The 19,943-nt window shown below is 51.7% G+C and overlaps 1 protein-coding gene across 3 annotated transcripts in view; it reads left to right on the forward strand.

The window, feature by feature from the left end:
* The window catches only part of RNF144A (ring finger protein 144A), a 121,540-nt gene that overhangs the window by 77,390 nt on the left and 24,207 nt on the right, over positions 1 to 19,943 (forward strand). For 2 of the 3 annotated variants that reach the window (XM_065928545.1, XM_065928546.1), the window contains 3 exons: positions 9,669 to 9,817; positions 18,726 to 18,830; positions 18,973 to 19,033. In XM_065928545.1, the coding sequence (XP_065784617.1) occupies positions 9,680 to 9,817; positions 18,726 to 18,830; positions 18,973 to 19,033 (304 nt within the window). In that variant the 5' untranslated portion in view covers positions 9,669 to 9,679. Of the gene's footprint in view, positions 1 to 9,668; positions 9,818 to 18,725; positions 18,831 to 18,972; positions 19,034 to 19,943 lie in introns of those variants that run through there. The other variant, XM_065928547.1, reaches the window with a different exon arrangement.

Here is a 19,943-nt window from a genome sequence, read left to right on the forward strand (position 1 = left end):
TGGAGCACCAAGGACAGGGCACTCTTGTGCTGACTTGTCCAGGCAGCTCCCAGCCTCTGGCCATCATGTGTCGCTATCACGTGTGAAGGCAGAGACAGGGCCTAAAGCTCTAGTTCTGTCTCTTCCTGTCTTCGAATCTCAGGAGGTTTTGGAGGGCTGCTCGTGGTTACACAAGTTTGAAGCGACCTTTTCAGGATGTGGTTGTCAGGCCCTGGCCTTGGTCCTGACCTTGAACCTGCTCTCCTGGATGATACTGGCAGGGATTTCCTGTTTCTGAACCTCACCCAGGAGTCCTCGCTGACATGTCACTGGTCATCCTGGTTTTGTCCTTAGAGGACCTGGCAGATATTTTGTCCTCACTGTCATCAACTCTTACCACTTATGTGGAGTTTATTGTATCCACTTACTTCTGTGTTTTTAGAAATACCCCCTTTGCTTTTTAGCAAAGACAAAATCCAAATAAACCTGATAGAAGAAACTTAGATCTTGGGGTGGTGCAGTAAGAAATCTGCTCTATGTATTTGGAAGTCCCAGATTTTGCTTAATTTTCTGACTAAAGTATGTCAGGGAAGCTAAAAACATCTGCAGCTCAATATTGATAAAAGGGCGATTCCACTTGCCTTTAAACAGATTCCCTGTCATTTTATACCTTTTGCGTGCGTGCTGTGCCAAATCGCTTCAGTTGTGTCCAACTCTTTGCAACCCCATGGACTGTAGTCTGCCAGATTCCTCTGTCCATGGGATTCCTCAGGCAAGAATACTAGAGTGGGTAGCCATGCCCTCTTTCAGGGGATCTTCCCGACCCAGGGATCGAACCCATGTCTCTTACGTCTCCTGCATTGGTAGGTGGGTTCTTCACCACTAGCCCCACCTTTATTGGATCCCTTTTCCCTTCATGATGAGATCCTCAAAGGCAGGTGCTTGCCCAGAGAAAAGGCTCTGGTTGTTTTCTGAAGCGCTGTGTGCCTCTGACTCTTGTAGTCTGGAGTCTAGAGCAGTGTTCAGATCCTTAGGGAAACCTAATGCCAACTGGCTCACTGCTGTTCCTGAGTAGGTGGAGGGATTCGAGTGTAAACATAGGCGTGGCCATGGGGAAGGACTGGAGGTGGAATTGTGGGGAGTTCTTAGAAAGGGAGGACAGAGAGTGTTTAGATGGTTTCATGGACAGACAAGGCTCCCAGCCGCAGGCATGCCTGAGCTCCCAGATGGATCTGTGGCTTCTAGGCTGATCCTTCAAGAGATTGTTTTACCCTCTAGCTCTCTCTCTGAGATGTATCCTCACTGCCCTGAAGCCCCTCTCTGCTTCTGTAGACACGGAAGCCAGGCTTCTCGCTGAGAGCTGGGCGACCCCTTCCCAGGTGGGTGGAGTAGGGAGGGTTCAAGGCTTGGGGAATCCTGGGGCCAGGTCCCAGCCGGAGCTCAGATGAGGACTGCTGGCCCAGGAAGGCCCAGGACAGGTCCCAGGGGGTCGGGTGGTCAGTGAGCAGCGGTGCTGACACCAGCAGCCTGGCTTCTGGAGTCTTCAGAGAGGCCTGTGTCCATGCCCCTGCACGGTCCCTGCTCCATGATGTCCTGCTCTGTTAACCCAAGAGATTGACAAGCCCCACACCCAGGACTTTCCCAGGCTCGTTGTCATAGCAACAAGACCTCCGCTTGGTCGCCTGCAGGGAAACAGCCCTGTGTCTATCCTACTCCCATCTGAACTGGCCAGAGTTACCCCGTGACCACCTGCCATCACCCGGGACTGACTAAAGGGCCCGGAGGACGCAGATGACATGTCTGTGCCCCAAAGACTGCCCTTTGATTGGCAAAGGGTGATGGGGACGATGAGAGCCCCTGCTGGCCACGCACTATCATACATGTATTGACATGTGCTGTTGCTCTTGTCTGTGTATCCGTGTCTGAAAAACAGGAGTGGAGACAAGGGGTCACTGTGTCCCTGGCAGAATGTGGTGATGGTACACTCGGGGTGGTATATGACCAGGTAGAAGGTTCTGGGTGGGGTGGGGCAGGGTGGGGTGGCCACTCGACCTTTGAGCAGACCCCTAAACAGCGTGGAGTAAGGAAATCATCCCTAAAAGGATACATGATGCTGACCTCCATCAGCCTTGAAACACGCTGACTTTGTGTCTGGCTTTTAAAGTGTTGCTCGCTGCTGGCCGGAGTGTGCGGTCCATGGTGGGAGTGATAGTCTCTTTGCAGCGGGGTGTCCCGCTGCACCCCGTTCTGGGACGGAGGTCAGAGGGCTGGGCGCGGCATCTGCGGGAAGCAGACTGTGAGCAGAAAGCCACGGGGACCCTTTGAGCTCTCCTGCAGAGTGTTTGTCCGACTTAGAAGAGAAAGAGTGTGCTCCTGGCCACTTGCTTGCAAAGACGAGCCTCCGGTGAGAGAGATACAGCTCCTGGGGGCGAGTCTGCAGGTCTGCCCAGGCCTGGAGGGAGGGTGTCCAGGCCCGAGCCCGGCCGGGTTGGAAATGTCCCTGAGGCCTTCTTTAACCGGGTTTCTGTCGTGTCCGTGAGGGGCTCCCTCTCTGTCACAGCCCCGGCAGCGGCAGGAAGGTGCGCTCTGTTGGCCTCGGACCAGCCCAGACTTTTTCTGGCAGGAGAGGTGCAGACTCAGGGCCCTGAGTTGGAGCTGGAGGAGGGGCAGGCTGCTCTGTGGAAGGAAGCAGCTCCTTCAAGTCCCCCTTCTGCTCACCCCGAGCCTCTACCCCTCCCCTGCCCGCCTCCACCCCACTCCGTGAACTTCGGTGCCCAGTAATAGATGCTCCAGGAAGGGACTCCTCTCCCCATCACCTGTGCAGGGACCTTTGAAAGGGACAGAGCTCCCATTCCTGGGTCGGCTTTTTAAACCCACTTTGGTCACTTTTATTAACTAATTGTAAGTAATACAGATATTTTAAAAACATAGTTCAGTTTAGTTGCTCAGTCGTGTCTGACTCTCTGCGACCCCACAGACTGCTGCATGCCAGGCTTCCCTGTCCATCATCAACTCCCGGAGTTTACTCAAACTTACCTCCATCAAGTCAGTGATGCCATCCAACCACCTCATCCTCTGTCATCCCCTTCTCCTCCTGCCTTCAATCTTTCCCAGCATCAGGGTCTTTTCCAATGAATCAGCTCTTCGCATCAGGTGGCCAAAGTATTAGAGCTTCAGCATCAGCATCAGTCCTTCCAATGAATATTCAGGACTGATCTTCTTTAGGATGGACTGGTTGGATCTCCTTGCAGTCCCAGGGACTCTCAAGAGTCTTCTCCAACACCTTACCTTCCTCAAACACAGGGTCTCGCAGGGACGTGGGTAGTGGGGCAGCCTGGCAAGGGAGTCGCCCCGCCGGGTGAGGCTTCAGGACAGGGTCGGGGCAGCGAATGAAGTGGGAGGGGCTCTGCTTCCCGGGGAATAACTGGCTCCCTTCAGCCATCCACGCTTTAGCACAAAGAAGCTTCTGAGCCACTGTTAACAGAGGTGAATTCATAGCGCTTGTAAAATGGTCAGAATCTCTGAGAGGCAGGAGGGAGCTAGACAGAAGATCCCAGGGTACATGAAGGCAAGTGTCCTCACCCTGAGTGCAGTGAGGGACCCGTGGACCACGCAGTGTCCCCTCAGCACCACCCAGCCTGAACACCCTTCCCTGCTCAGGACAGTCTGCGGCTGTTTCTTCAACGAATCGAAGACCTCGTTCTGTGCCAAGTGCACTCGGACAGGCCAGCACGCTCCCTGCTCCGTGGGCCCCTTGTCCTTTGTCTGAATACTGGGGAGCCTGTGACAGTGAAATGATTTTAAAGTGTTTCTGTGTGTGGTTTTTTTTTCTTTTTAACCTTGATGCTGTGTGCTTGTGCTTGAGAACTGGGGAGCCTGTGACAGTGAAATGATTAAAAAGTTTTTTTTTTTCTTTTTAACCTTGATGCTGTGTGGCTGTGCTTGTGAGAACATGGTTTCTGTTTTGTCCAGTGGAGACAGCCTATAGTACAGCTTCTTGGAGCGTTACTGTGTTCATTAGCATCTCAAGACCCACATGGGGTTGGATGGTTAAAAGTATACACACTAATCTTCCCAGTTATAGTTAATCCCATATGCCTCTGATTTTTAGTATCACAATTAATAGTACTGTTTGAGGTGGAATCTTAAAGAAAAAGATACAAATGAATTTATTTACAAAACAGAAATAGGCTCACAGACATAGAAAATAAATATGGTTACCAAAGAGGAAAGGGGGTGGAGAAGGATAATTTAGGAGCTTGGGATTAACATACACAGACATGTCATAATAGATAACCAGCAAGGAGCTACTGCATAGCACAGGTTACTATACTCAATGTCTTATAATAACCCGTAATGGAAAAGAATTTGAAAAAAGAATACATACACATATATATGAATCACTTCGCTGCAGACCTGAAACCTACACAACATCATAGATCAACTGTATTCCAATAGAAAAAAAAAGTTAAAATCAAAAATATTACTGCTTGGGGAAACACAATTTTAAAACAGATTAAAAATTTAGACTCTTAAAATATTCCCAGTTGACTCTGCATTTTATTAATAATAGGGTTGTCGTGTCTGACTCTTGCAACCCCATGTACTGTAGCCCTCCAGTCTCCTCTGTGCATGGATTTCCCAGGCAAGAATTTTATTGGACTGGGTTGCCATTTTCTCCCGTAGGGGATCTTCCCTACCCAGGGATCGAACCTACATCTCTCATCTCTGGCATTGACAGACAGATTCTTTACCAACTGCATCACCAGGGAAGCCCTTTAATAGGCTTATTTGGGTTTAAATAAAAACAAATTTTTAAAACAAATGTTTTATTTTAGGGCAAGTCAGATGAACAGATTCGGTTTCTAAATTTAGATTTAGATGAACAGATTTGACTTTTTAGATTTATAAAACTGATGCAAATCTCTAGGGAGTTACCATACAGAAGAGTCTTAGGTTCACAGCAAAATCAAGATAAAAATACAGAGTTCCTGCATAGCCCTCACCAGCCTCTCCTCCCCCAATGCACAGCCTCCACCAGTGCTGACTTCCGGCCCCCACCAGAGACACGTGTGTTACACCTACGAACTGACACATCATCTTTGTGGTTTGCAGAGGGGGCTGCCTCCTCCCCGATCCTCGCTTGCTTCCCCAGAGAGAGTGATGGCAAAGAATAAAGGAAGGTCCGTACGCAGAGTCTAGCCTAGTGCCTGGCAGACACAGATTGCTCAGTGCCACAGATTTCAGAGTTGATCGTGTATTGAGCTTCTACCTCCACAGGCTTCGGGCTGGGAGGTGCCTTGGGCGATGCGGTCCTGTGGAATCACAGACCAGTGGTTCTCAGACTCACTGCAATGGGAACTCCCTGGAAGACTCAGGTTGCTATGTCTTCTTCTGCTCCCTATGCCGGGGAAGAACATGGACACACCTCAGTTGGCTTTAGGGCAGCAGGACTTTTTGGAGCGGGTCCTGAGAGTGAAGGGTGGGTGTGACTGGCTGACACCTGGCTAGGTCTCCCTTTCACTGCTGTGCTTTGAAGGGGTGACAGAGGGTAAAGAGGGACGTGCAGGATCCATAGCCCCAAAGCCCGAGGTTGGGATGTGTGTTAGTTGCTCAGTTGTGTCAGACTTTTTGGGACCCCTTGGACTTTAGCCTGCCAGGCTCCTCTGTCCTTGGGATTCTCCAGGCAAGAATACTGCAGTGGGTTGCCATTTCCTCCTCCAGGGGATCTTCCCAACCCAGGGATCGAACCGGAGTCTCTTTCATCTCTTACAATGGCAGGCAGATTCTTAACCACTGAGTCACCTGGAATGCCCCAGAACTAGGATAGTTCTGGCCAAATAACCACACCATACCTTTAAGACTGTCTCCCTCAATGGATTCTTTTCCCTTCTGGCTGTTTCTCATCCTTGTAGACCTCTCTTCACCATGCACCCTCTTTGCATAACCCCGTTGTGCTTAATGAGGGACTTGCCTTATAAACATTTTGAGTTGCTTAGATTGAATAATACTTATAATTGACCAGATGTTCTTAAAATAGTTTGTTGTTTCATTCGACTTGACATTCACATTAGGAAAACAAAGACTGTTTTTTCTCACATTGTGCATTGTGAGTTGCTTTGCCAACTCCTATTTCAAGTTTGCAGCTGCTCAATGTTTGCAAGGTCATATTCAGCCCATCCTGTGTGTCGGGAAGGTCGTGATGGGCTTAGACAATGTAACACTTTTTTTTTTTTTTTTTTTGGTAAAATATGCCCAATTGTTGTTCCCTCTTAATCGTAATGACGAGCTCACCTCAGAGCGTGTCTACTCTGGAGGAATGAAAACTGACCAGGTGCCAGGAAATCATGTCTGACCTGCTCCAAGGCTAAATTGGGAGGTATGGAGGTGAGGGGCCAAGGCGGACCTGTGCGCAGGGCAGTGGGAGGCCGCGCTGTCTCAGGTCAAGTGGAAATCGTGGTCCAGGAAGAAAGGAAGCAAGAGGTCAAATCGTGTCTTTGACCAGGCCGTAAACAGGAAAGGCAGCAAGCTGCAGGGGAGTGAGTCGTCTGGGAACGGACCAGCCAGGGGCGACCTGCGGTCCAGCGCGAGAGGCAGTGTGTGGGGACAGGGCTGTGGGCTTCAAGACGGTGTGCAAGGGGTGAGCTCCCGATTTCTGCCAGTTGGGGTGATGTCCAGCCTCACCGCAGCCTGCACAGCAGATGATAAAGCCGGAGGTTTCTGAGATTTGGGTTGTTTTCCTTCTTCCAAAGTAATCTGGGCCCATCAGCGTGAACTTGCTGACCCTGAGTCCATCTTATCATCTTTCGGTTCAGCTTCTCTCCTCACTTTCATTCGCATCAGTTAATGTTCAGGCTCTTCAATCTGACATAGCACGATGACCTCTGCTTACCAAGCAGGCACTGTGTCCCAGGAATTTTAAATATATTATTTCTCACTCACTCTTCACAACTGTACATGGGAGGTGATGGTGTATAGGTTTTACAGAGAGAAAAGAAAAAACAAAACAAAACTTAGCTAAAGTTCAGAGGTTGAGTGATTTCTCCAAAGTCACATGACCAAGTGGCAGGAAAGGAATTTGAACCCGGGTCTCTGGGTGACATACTGTGTCATCCGCTGCTTGGCGGGTGACATCCCTGCAGAATCTGGGCCCCAGACCTAGCAGACAGTGTCCACTGCTGCCTGTCCGCAGCTCTCCAGGACAGAAAAGCCAATTAAGTAACCTCTGCCTCCTTGGGGACACTTCCAGTCTTAAGTGATTTCTCAATGCTTCCAATAAAGTTTTGTGATCTCTGTTAGGGCTTAACTAACATTCTTACACCAAATAATTGATGCCTTTGAACTGTGGTGTTGGAGAAGACTCTTGAGAGTCCCTTGGACAGCAAGGTGATCAAACCCATCAATCCTAAAGGAAATCAGTCCTGAATGCTCATTGGAAGGACTGATGCTGAAGCTGAAGCTCCAATACTTTGGCCACCTGATTCGAATAGTTGACTCATTAGAAAAGACCCTGATGCTGAGAAAGATTGAAGACAGGAGGAGAAGGGGACGACAGAGGACGAGATGGTTGGATGGCATCACTGACTCAGTGGACATTGAGCAAGCCTCGGGAGATGGTGAAGGACAGGGAGGCCTGGCATGCTGCAGTCCATGGGGTCACAAAGAGTCGGACACAACTGAGCGACTGAGCTACTGAACAACAACAGCAACAACATTCTTAATCAAAATATAGTCGGCGCTCCGTCCTGTGAGCTTTAAGAGACATTAAGGATTGAAACAGAAGAAGGTGCTGGGAAATATAAACAAAAAAATCTTGGCCCATGATCCCAGGATCCAAACAACAGTGGGCATTTAAAATAATAATAATAAGCGTAGATTCAAGGTGCAGGGAAATGTTGCAAAAGAAAATAGACTCAGAGAGTGGGGGAGTCTTGACTGGTACCCTCTGCACCCTCCAGATTGCTGAATGACCCCTCAAATCAACCAAGTGTTCTGGCCCCTTTGACTTAAGTTCAAATTATCATGTTTGTTTTAATTATCTGGAAGATTCCAACACTTCCGAAAGCTACTTGAATTTGTATCAGAGTTCTCTTCTTCTTTTTTTAATGTTATCTTTTACAGTTTTATTTGTTTATGTTTGCTGCACTGGGTCTTCAGAGTTGCATTCGGATTTTCTCTGTTACCCGGAACGGGCACTGCTCTGTAGTTGCGGAGTGCGGGCTTCTCACTGCAGTGGCTTCTCTTGTTGCAGAGCGGAGGCTGTACGGCGTGTGGACTCAGTAGCTGCAGCTCCGGGCTCGGAGCACCGGCTCAGTAGTTGGGTGCACGGGCTTACTTGCTCTGTGGCCTGTGGGATCTTCCCTGATCGGGATCAAACCCTTGTTCCCTGGATTGGCAGGCAGATTCTTAGCCACAGACCATCTCAGAGTTCTCTTCTAACAATGGAAGTTACACTTACTTCAGACTAAGTTGCTCTCAGATATTAACTGACCTGGGAAGAGGCCACTGCTCTGGATTCTGATTTCTGTCCTCACCCCCAAAGCCCATTCCAGCTGGAATTCGGTAACCCCCCTTGTTTGTCTGAGCTCTCACAGGTCAGGGTCCCCTCTGCTGCTCTGTCGGCCTGAGGTCACTCACACCCTGGGTCTTATGTCCTTGTGTCTTATCTCCTCTGAGTTTTCAAGATCATCGTGTGGTCTCTTCCCTTGAGTCACAGGGCCTTCCCTCCACCAGTGCCCTGCCTGGAACCCACAGTCCTTCATCCTAACTAAATATTTGCTTAGTGATACCCAGTGAACTATGACTGTTAAAACACAAAAAGAGAATGTAATTTTTTTTTTTTTTAAAGAAAAGAAGCTCACAGTTTAGACAATCTTCCAGGACTGTCTTAGGAGGCAGTGGTGCATGGGCTGTCTCTGGAAGGTCAGTTGACACCTTAGCAGTGAGGACAGAAACGGTGTGGGAAGACCATTCCACCTGGAGGACATGGAGCATGGAGGCCAGAGCTTCACACGCTGGCTTCCCTGTGATGTTCCTACAGCAGAGAACAGCTTGACCTGATCAACAACTATTTTAACAAAAGCTTCTCTCGCTGGCTTACCGAGGTCCTGCCCTCCTGGGCTGGGTGCTTGATTGGTGGGGTGGTGTCTTCCTCAAGACCCATCGGAGGGATGTAAGGAAGGATGGGGGTGAGTGGATCCCTCGATACCCATCAATACAGGCAAGGAATATTACTATCAATATGGGAAAGGAATATTACCATCAATACGGGGGAGGAATATTACCATCAATACGGGAAAGTTATATTACCATCAATACGGGAAAGGTATATTACCATCAATACGGGGAAGGAATATTACCATCAATACGGGAAAGGAATATTACCATCAATACGGGGAAGGTATATTATCAATACGGGAAAGGAATATTACCATCAATAGGGGGAAGGAATATTACCATCAATACGGGAAAGGAGTATTACAGTCAATACAGGAGAGGAAGTATCACCCACAGACCATGTCAGGGGCCTTTGGCTAAAACTTCTCAGAGAACCCAATGAGGCCTATGAAACCCGGGCCCCTCAGCAGTCACTCGGCCAACCCCGGGGCCCCGGGTTCAGCCAGGAGTGGCCCTGCCTGGGTTCCGTGGAGGCCATGTGGATCTGACGGCCTGTGCTTCTCTCGTTTCAGACTGCTCTGCCATGAGCGCCGCGCGCGCGTGCCGGCCGTCCTGGGACTTGGCCCTGGACCCACTGGTGTCCTGCAAGCTGTGTCTGGGGGAGTACCCCGTGGAGCAGATGACGACCATCTCCCAGTGCCAGTGCGTCTTCTGCACCCTGGTTGGTCTCGCCGGGAACGCCGGCTTAAAAGGATTTCGGGATGTGTCTTTTGCTTTTGTTTTAGAGACAGCATGCAGGGTCACCCTCACTTTTACGCAGTTTTATTCCAAGGATTCTCTTCTGAGTCTGTCCGGCTCCCCAGGCAGGCTCCTTTGCAGGTGCTCGTGGTGCAGAAGTGATCAGAGGCTTAGAAGCAGGGAACACAGCTGAGAAACCCTGCCTTGGTGCGCCCGTGCCTTTCTGGAAAAGAAATCTGCACTGTCGCTTGTGTCCAATGTAATGAAACGACGGCGTGCCTGAGATGGTCAGGGTGCCGTCCCAGTGAGTGTGCACGCCAGGAGAGTCGGCTGTGTGTGTCAGCTGGCACTGCCTTAGTGCTAAACTGGAGAGGGTGTATTTTTTTTTAATTGACTTTACATTGATGTATAGTCGATTAACAATGTGGTGATAGTATGCATGTCAGTATGCTTAGTCACTCCGTTGTGTCTGACTGCTTGCGACTCTTTGGAATGGAGCCCCTCTGTCCATGGGATTTTTCAGACAGGGGCACTGGGGTGGGTTGCTGTTTTCTTCTCCAGGGGATCTTCCTGACCCAGAGATTGAATCCACATCTCCTGCATTGTCGGTGGATTCTTTACCTGCTGAGCTATCAGGGACGCCCCTGTGAGTTACAGGTGCACATCAAAGCAACCCATCCGTGCATGCAGGTGTATCCATTCTCTCCCGAACTCCCCTCCCATGAGAGTGTTGAAGTCACTCTTGAATCTCCTGAAGATGCAACCAGCTTCATTTTGAGCCAAAGGCTGTACGGGACTTCAGAGCTGCAGGTCTTCTGTCCCCAGCAGGCCTTGCTCAGACCCAACATTTTACTCACCAGAAAAGAAAAATGAGGGTGTAGGCTTTCTTTTCAGTTTGTCTCATTGAATTTTTTTTTCCCATTCAAGGAATTCCAAAATAAAAAAAAAGTCCAGAAAAAATATTTTTCTTTAAACTGTGAAAAACTAAAAAAGTTACCGTGTTAAGTAAACTCTCCAGCCGGCCTGCCTCTGTGTCGCTCAGACGTCCTGGTTGGTCTCCGTCCGCTCACAGCCGCCTCCCCAGAGGCTTCTTCCCTCCTGCCCCTTTCTCTGTTTGTCTCTTGATCTCCTTGAGATGTAGGCTCGTTTGGTAGCATCATCTACCTTTTACGGATAAGGAGACGGAGGTTGCAGTCATTTAAGTCTGAGTATCCGACTTCCTTTTATGCTAGACCCTGGCTTCCTGAGGGCACAGTTCTGCCCGCAAATACCTGGCTTACAGCAGGACCCGTGACTGCCGTTGTTCAGTGGCCCAGCCATGTCCCGCTCTCTGCAACCTCACGGACTGCAGCACGCCAGGCTCTCCTGTCCTCCCAGCATCTCCCAGAGTTTGCTCAGACTCAGGTCCATTGAGTCTGTGATGCTATCTAATCACCCTGATAGATAATCAGGAAACGCGGCTGAATTGAATCGCAGAGAGTCAACCTCAGCTGCGTGCTTGGTGGCCAAGCAGTGTTGCCTCACAAGCCCCAGGAAAGGAAATTCAACCTGGAGCGTGGGAAGCTGTTTGGGGGCATTTTCTGAGCTGGGGAAGGATGGGAGGCCAGAGGGCCCTGGGGGAGGTAGATGGACAGACAGACCTCCAGGCCAAGAACACAGAGCGTTTTCATTTCTGAAGGGTGAACTGGAATGGTCCAGCTGTGTCTGGCTGGATTAAAGAATCCCCTTTATGCAAAATTGCCTCTTTTCTTGCCTGAAGGGAAGTTTTCCAGTCTCAGCTAACTGGCTGGCTTCCCTGTGCAGCTGTGCCCGGGAGCGAGCTCCCAGCCCCTCCCTGTTGCCTCCAATACAGCCTCGTGGGGAGGGCCTCCCGAGACCACGGCTCTCCTCCTCTGTGAGGTCGCTCATTCACCCCGCTGTGGTTTCACCCCGCCTTTCATTTGTTGTCCTTGTTTTAGTTTCCTATTTCTACCGGATAGTGGCTTAATTCAGATCAGACACTTAATTTAAGTCAGAGCTTGTGAATAGAGGAAAAGAGCACTGTTTTCTCACAGGGGGCTTGCTGGGAGCACTAAGAAACGGGATGGTTGTGATTTTTTTTCACAACCGTTTATTAAAAATTAAGATGCTGAGACCAGGCCTGCTTGTGCCTGCAGCTCCGTGTGGCTTGAAGCACAGGAAACACCTGCGTGTCCACAGACTGAGTGGGCGGGGGAAGGCCCCGTCCCCTCGTGGAGGCCCCCGGGCTCCCCGCCAGCAGAAGTGCCTGTGTCTTGGGGACATACCTGAGAAGAGAAGAGTGAAGAGAGGAAGCTGTGCAAGGCTGCAGGAAGGCTCTCTTAAGATAAAAAATGACCAGAGAATTACAGGGTTTAGGTCAGAAGAAGAAGTTTGACCTCGAGGAGGAAGGGGGTCCAGAGAAAGCCTGGAGCTGGAGTCGGGCGTCAGCGCCCTGAAATGCAGGCTGTTTCCGACCCCGCCACTCTCGTGGGCCTCACTCGTGTAATGGAGATGAACGGAGTTCACTCGGGGTACGCATGTGGAGGAGCTGCTCTGCGTGTGGAGGAGCTGCTCCGTGGCAGGCTGTCTGCAGGCTCTTAACCCTTTCAGCCTTGAGTTCGGGGTCAGAACTGCAGGAATCCAAAAGAGCAGCTTTCCCCAGCCATGCATCCCAAGGAACATTTGTCGTAAAAGATGCACTCAGATGCCATCCCGGTTCAGTGGATTTGCTCAGCACCACGTGCCATGTCCGTCTCTCTACCCACCCTGGGACACCCTGGGTGCCCGAGAACACGGAGGAAGCCCGAGAAATCCGCACGAGGGACCACTGTTGATTTAACTTGCAGCTCCCTGAATTATTGTATGTTAACCCCTCCTATTGGTGGCTCAGATGGTAAAGCATCTGCCTGCCCTGTGGGAGAGCTGGGTTCGATCCCTGGGTCAGGAAGACCCCCTGGAGAAGGAAATGGCAACCCACTCCAGTACTCTTGCCTGGGAAATCCCATGGACAGAGGAGCCAGGTGGGCTAAAGAAGAGTTGGACTTGACCGAGCAGCTTCACTTCCTCACAACCCCTCCTGTCTTCCCTTCCCCCGGGAGGTCTTCGTGATGAAGATGAGTCGGGTTACATGCTCATTCTTGATCCTGCATGACTCTGGAGCAGACTGACCGTGTCCTGCATGCAGGGCTTCTCCTGCAGCTTGGTTAGAAGCCCAAGGAGAGCACCCTCCCTGCGGAGGGGGGCGGATGGTGCCTGCCCACTAGGAGCGCCGCCTCTCAGCCAGCACGCTGGGGACGGGCAGCGTCGGATGTGTGTTGGTCTCTGCGGGTGAGCAGAAGGCGAAGCTTCAGCTTCATGTTCTTCTGTGAGGCTGGGGGAGCAAGGGGAAGGCCCAGCTCGGTCCCAGAGTGCTCCCAGGTCATCAGAGCTGGCCCAAGTCATCCATATAACATCCGCGCTTTCGCCTCCTGGTCATCTCCCAACGTCACCCTGAGTCCAGCCCCCGGGGTCAGGCGTCATCCGTCCGCTGGGTCCCTGTGGCCATGGCCCAGTTCTCAGAACAAAGGGCATCCTCGTGCATTTTATCAGTAGGCGTGTGGCCGCACCAGTAGGGCTTCCCAAGGCAAGTTCACGTTCGACAGCTGGTTTTTCAGATCCTGGTGTAGCTGCAGGCTGGGCGGAGGCTGGGCCCAGATCCCTACCCACAGCCAGGGCCGTCCTGGTGCCCCAATTGGGACTGGTCATCCTGCCCCGTCAGGTTCATCTTCACACATGGAGACCAGGTTCTTATACAACATCTTTTGGTGATGGGCATCCACTCCGGGCACCCTGGAACCCACGGCCTCCATAGGTGACACCTGCCCCTCGGCTCAGCTCTGGGCGGCTTCCGCGTCTCCCCCGCCCACCCCCGGGGGTTCGTAGTCCCCCAGGACCACCTGCTCTGTTTCTCGAATCCACCTGCTGTCATACCCGTCCACCGTCTCCTGGAGGTTCTCTGCCGTGGGCGCACCCAGCCCTGGGCTGGACAACTTCCTCTCTGAGTGGCAGTATTGAATGAGCAGCATCTGCACCTCAGGCCAGCCGGTCTGCCTCTTCGTGCTGATTGTGGTGAGGCGGGGACGGCCACCCAGGTCCTCCTGCCACCATCACAGCTCCCCGCGCCGCCCTCCGGAGAAGCGGGTGCCCAGTGCCTGCTGGTTTAGTTGACCTGGAAAATCCCAGCAAGTGACAGGCTCGCAGCTGAGAACTGTCGACTCCGTCCTCTTGAGGCAGAGTGTTGCCCATCAGACGGACTCAGCCCGAGTCTTTCTATGCACCTGTGGTCACACGCCCTCCCACAGGGGGCGACGGGGCCTCAGAAGGGGTCGCGTCTGCCCCAGTCGCCTGTGGGGTCAGCTGTGCGTGGACAACAGGCTGCAGGTCGGGGGGCCCGTGAAAAGGATGGGCACCCCAGTCTGGACTGGTGGGCTGGCAGGGTTTTGGTGGGAAGACGTCCACGTGGACAGAGAGAGGCTGGGGGCTGCAGGCTAATAGGGTCAGAGTGGCAGGAACTGGTGTTCTGAGGCCTTCTTTGGTGTCCTTCCACCAGGGACAGTGCCTGCAGGGAAAGTCATTTTCCTGGTCCAGTCGTTGACTGGGTTTTGACTCTTAGAAACCCTGAGGGACCCTGAGGGAAAGGCCCGGGGTACACACGGGGGGCTGAGCATCGACATTTCTCAGTGCCCCCCAACTGTGGGGCCCACCTGGACTTCAGCGCCCGAGGGGTCAGAGATCTCAGGGGAGGTGAGTCCAGGAGACAGCTTGCTGGTGGTTTGGCAAGACCACCGGACCCAGAGTACATGTAGATGAGAGGTTTTTTTTTTCCTTCCAGTAGAAAGTAAATCTGATTTTTTTTTCTTTTCCCTCTAAAAATTTTATTAATACAAAAGCAGCCTTCATCTCTTGGAGTCCCTGGTTCGGGTGAAGTCAACCCCGGCAGCCTGGAGTGGTATTGCTGCCAGAATATACACTGCGGGGCTTGCTGGGTGGTCTGCTCGGGTTTCCAGCCCCTGGCGGCCGTTGGGGGTCGGGGGGGTTTGCATGAAGCATCCTCGTCTTGCCCGCTGTGCCAGGCAGTGGCTCCGGCCGCCTGAGGACAGCCCTGTAGGACGTGTCTGCCCTCCTCGCCCGCCGAGGGGCCCGGGATGCCCGCCCAGCTGGCTCTCTGGCAGTGACCTGAGGTCCCCACGCCAGGCCTCCCCTCCTCTGCATGGATGCGTGTCCGTGTTCACGTGTGCATGTCGGCTTGTTCTGCATACAGACCACTCACCCCCCCAGCTGTTGGCCTCTGTCTCTCCTGCCAAGCTGTTAAGGCCTTGCTTTTCACCAGCACTCCATCAGGCCCAGGGCCTGGAAGGATAAACAGCCTGGGTTTCAAAGAGCCTGCCTCCTAGCAGAGGAGAGGGGTACGCAGACCCTCCCTGAGTGAGGCCGTGGGGGCCGGGCAGAACTCATGGTACGTGTGCGGGCGCCTATCCGCCGAAGCATCCATTTCTGTCCTTGGGGTTTGTTTCCTTCCACACTGTGGGGGGCCGGGGGCCTCAGACGGGTGCATGCCCACATCTGGCATGAGGGTTCGCTGGCATTCCCACCAGAGTGCTGGTCCCAGGGTCTTATCTGCCTGAACCCGGTCCACGGGAGTCCCACGGCTGTTCAGATCTGCCTGCGTGGGCTGTTTATAAACACGGATCCCTGATAAGTGGAAGCCATTCGGGCACCTTTGAGCATGATTTCTGGGGGTTTCTCCCAGCTGTTAGCATCATCAGTAACCCACGGGCCTCCCAAGGAGAAAGCAGACCAAGTTCAGGCTTCTTGCAGACTCCATACCGGGCAGCTGTCTCTCTGCGGCCCCTTCTCCTTGGCGAAGGATTCCGACGCGACAGGGGTCCCAGTGGATCGGTAGGACCCCTCTGCATCTTTGGATCTGGGTTTCAACAGGTTGGGCTAAGAATGAACAGTCTGGAACTTTCTGCAGCTCTCCATACACCACCTCCCCGCTCCCAGACCTTCCTATTCTTTGTGCAGCGGACGCCCGTTTCCTGAGAGGCCTTGTTCCTCTGGCCAATTTTCTATCTCTGTTACCTTCCTGACCCCCCTTTCCAAGGTGGGACCCCCCCGAAACCTCAGCACCGTGCATCTTTGGGGGGGCCTTGGGGGTCTTGATGGACAGGAAGACCTGGTGTGCTGCAATCCGTGGGGTTGCAAAGAGTCGGAAACGACTGAGCGACTAAACTGAACTGGGGGTCTTGATGTCCTGGAGGGTCCCGGCACCCAAGCATCAGGGACACATAGAGACACACTCTGGGGTGACTCAGACTTTGCTGGTCTAAAATGCATATGATTCTTTGTCCTCATTAGAAAACTTACGAGGTAACAGAAAGTAAGTAAGAAATGATTGCTTATGAAAGAATCCTTGATTGGGGAGGAAGGAGGCAAGAGTTTAAAAAACAAAATCGCCACCTCTTCGGAGTCAGGCACACGTGGGTTTGAGCCAAGCTCCTCCACTTACAGACCCTGACTTTGTCCTGTTTCTGACTTCCCTGAGCTTTGTTCTCTTCTCTGTCTAAGGGGAGCGATTAACACCTCCTAAGAGTCTTGTTTGTTTAGTTGGCTAACACAGGTAGTGATTAACGCGGAGTCTTGAGGCCTTTGGTTACAGAGAGCTGTAATTAATACAATAGTCGGGAATACATCAGTGTCTGTCTCTGTCCTGTATATTTATTTTCACCGAGGTTTCTCTGGCATTTTTGGGTGTTCATTTCAAGACATCTTTTTGCCATTAGACTGAAAAACACAGCTTGTGAGTCATGGCCCAGTTTCTATCTGGAAGAAGACCGGACTTGTTTTCCATGGATGCTTGGTCAGATCCAGATCCTCATCGCTCCCTCCTTTAAAGGGGCTTTCATTCTCTGCTAGTCTTTGTGGTTTTTTTTTTTTTTTTTTTTTTTTTCAGTTTAACTAATTAATTGATATTTAGCTGTGCTGAGTCTTCATTGTTGTACAAGCTTTTCTCTGTGGTGTCCTGACTTCTTCTTGTGGTCACTTCTGTTGTCGTGGAGCACAGCCGTAGGGCGCATGGACTTCAGGAGTTACGGCCCCCTGGGCTTTAGAGCACAGGCTTAGGAGCGTGACTCACGGGCTTAGCTGCTCCGTGGCATGTGGGGTCTTCCTGGATCAGGAATCGGACTGGTATCTCCTACATTGGTCGTCGGGTTCTTCTCCAATGAGCCGCCAGAGAATTCCCCATCCCTTTTATGTAGTATGCAGACAGATGCTTCCAGAAACAGTCATTTTGCAGACTGTGCAGAGCCTGCTGGTGGCATAGAATGTTCACCCCCCAGGTAGCCCTCCCCAGGATTGACGCACTGCTTGTTGATACATGCAAGTCCTTGCACAGTGATGTTTAGAGTTGGAAATGCCCCCTGAGTGTACCTATCACACTGGCTTTAACTGTTGTATTTTGTCAGCTTTCTCTCATTGTGTACCTCTCTGCAGAATATTGTGAGAGTTTCCGGCGTTTTATCGCTTTATGGCATTCTAGTGTCCCCCAGAGGCTCGATTTAGACAGACTTAATTATAAAAAAGTAAAAGAATGATCTTGCGGCTAAGGTTGTGATGTTTTTTACACCTGTGACTGTAAGGCACCAATCATCAAGATACACACGCAGCGGATAACGGCCACCCCTCTCACTTAGCTGGTCTGGGTAGCAGGAATCGCGCCAGGTGATTTTCCGTACTTTCTTTCTTATCGTCGCAGATGTCCAGCAGGATGGACACCTCTGGTCTCTTGTCCAAAGAGCTGTGGCCCGAGCCCATCACATGACCGATCCTTAGCTCTGCCTGGACAGACCGGGGTCCCAGGTGTCTCTGTAGCTCTGTGGCCTGGGCTGTGACGGGAAGTGGACTTGGAGATGCTGCTGAGACATTTCACTTTGTGCTTCCGTCACTGAGAGGTCCGGTTTCTTATCCCCTTTGAGTTTTGATGTCATCTGATGTAAGTGCTTCAGGGTCTGTCTCAGGCGCATCAGGTAGTGACCTTGCCTAGAGAAGACCGTCACTTTTCTTCTACTTGTTGTTTAAAAACTGCTTTTCAGGGAGCATTGGATTTCCGAGACCAGCAGACAGTAATGCAGGAGTGGACCGGCCCTGGGAAAGGCCGCTTCACTTTGGCATGAGCTCAGGGTTGTGTCTCCTACTGACTTTTCTGACTTACTTCGGATGTTCAGCCAGACAGCCAAGTCAAGGGGCAGGGGGTGGTAGCCAGTCATTGCCCGTTGCGTGAGAGGTCACTGCAGGAGGGTGGGCAGATTGACCTGGGTTCTCGGTGGGGGCGCAGGGGCGGCCTAGAGGCAGGTGAGGCTGCGCTGGAGTCTGGGCTCTGCCCTCACTGTCTGGGGAAGCTGGTGGTTCCTTGGTTGGGTCCTAGTTTTCACCCAATTGATGGCATCGTCATGACTTTCCTGCAAAAACATTCTAAGTGCCACGTGAAACAGTGGCATACAGGGGACTGAGCAGAACCCTGACGTCTGGTGTGTGTTTGAGGAGTATGGGTCCCCAGCCTCCCTTGCCTCCCCGCTCCTCCCACCGAGCACACTGGTGTGGTGTTTGCCGACGTCGGGCACAGGGACCCAACCGCATCCTCAGCCCTGGTGCAGCAGAGGTACCCCGCAAATATTTGTCGAGTGAATATAACCTCTAATTTGGTTGTTGCCATGGACTACAGGGCAAAAATACAAAAAAACGGTACTGGAACAATGTGCTTGATTTGTCTTTTTTTTTTTTTTTAATGCATCACTGCTTCTTTAGCCTTAAGGAAGATGTTTACAGATACTTCTCTGTTTTGTTTTTTTCAGTGCCTGAAACAGTATGTGGAGCTCTTGATCAAAGAAGGATTAGAAACTGCGATTAGCTGTCCAGATGCTGCCTGCCCCAAACAGGGCCACCTGCAGGAGAATGAGGCACGTATGGCTGGGGGAATCAGGGTGCACATGCGGGGGCTCCCCAGTGAGTCAGGGGTCCCAGGCTCTGTCCAGGATGACCTGGCATTGTGTTCTAGCCCTCAGATGGTTAGACTCCTTTTTCTTGTGTTTCTTCCCTTAGATTGAGTGCATGGTGGCGGCTGAAATTATGCAAAGATACAAAAAGCTACAGTTTGAAAGAGGTAGGTGCCCCGGTGTCGCAGCCTCTTACGACTCCTGTTATTGAATCTGGTGTATAAACTGGGTGGAGTGCTTCGGTGGATGCCGCTGTGCATCATTTGGATGCACTGGACATGAAAACATTGCTGTAAATTAGCCTTCTGAAGTCTGGCTGTTGTTTGAGTTTTCTGCAGAGCTCACAGTTGAATGGCCTCTGTTGGGGGGCGGGTCTAGCTGGTAGCAGGGAAGATCCGTGGAACAGCTTGCTTCTAGGGATCTGGGATTATGGGGGTGGTTTAAAGAGTCCCTCACAGGGCGTTATTCTCCAGCCAGGTTAAGACCTAACAGTCTGAGGACTAATTCTTAGGCTGTCACAGAATTTAAAAGATAGCAAGCCTTGGAAGGGAGCTTGGAAGGAAGTCCCAAGGTCGAGCAGGGTGGATTGGTGGTGGTCATCACCCTGACCACAGGTCTGTTGCCCTCACTGTCTGCTGCACACCGACGGGGTCAGTGGGTGCTGGGGTCTTGTCTCACCAAGCCTCACAGCAGCCCAACAGGGTTGCCTGTTAGCCTGACAGCCGCAGAGGCTAACTAATGTGCCCTGGTTTCCACCTCTGGTGGGTGGAAGGGCATGGACCAGGTCCCCCCCTCACCCCTGCAGTGTCCCACCCACTGCTCCTGGCTGAAGCCAGGCTGCTGCAATGTTAAGACACATTGATTGTCTGGGACGGATCTTTGTCTTTGCTGTCTGAAACAGGCCATGTTCATGTGTGTGTGTTAGTCACTCAGCTATGTCCGACTCTGTGACCCCATGGACTGTAGCCCTCTAGGCTCCTCTGTCCATGGGATTCTCCAGGCAAGATTACTGGAGTGGGTTGCCATTTCCTTCTCCAGGGGATCTTCCCGACCCAGGGGTTGAACCCAGGTCTTCCA

The sequence above is a fragment of the Muntiacus reevesi genome, chromosome 3 (assembly GCF_963930625.1).
Source record: "Muntiacus reevesi chromosome 3, mMunRee1.1, whole genome shotgun sequence".
NCBI lineage: Eukaryota > Metazoa > Chordata > Mammalia > Artiodactyla > Cervidae > Muntiacus > Muntiacus reevesi.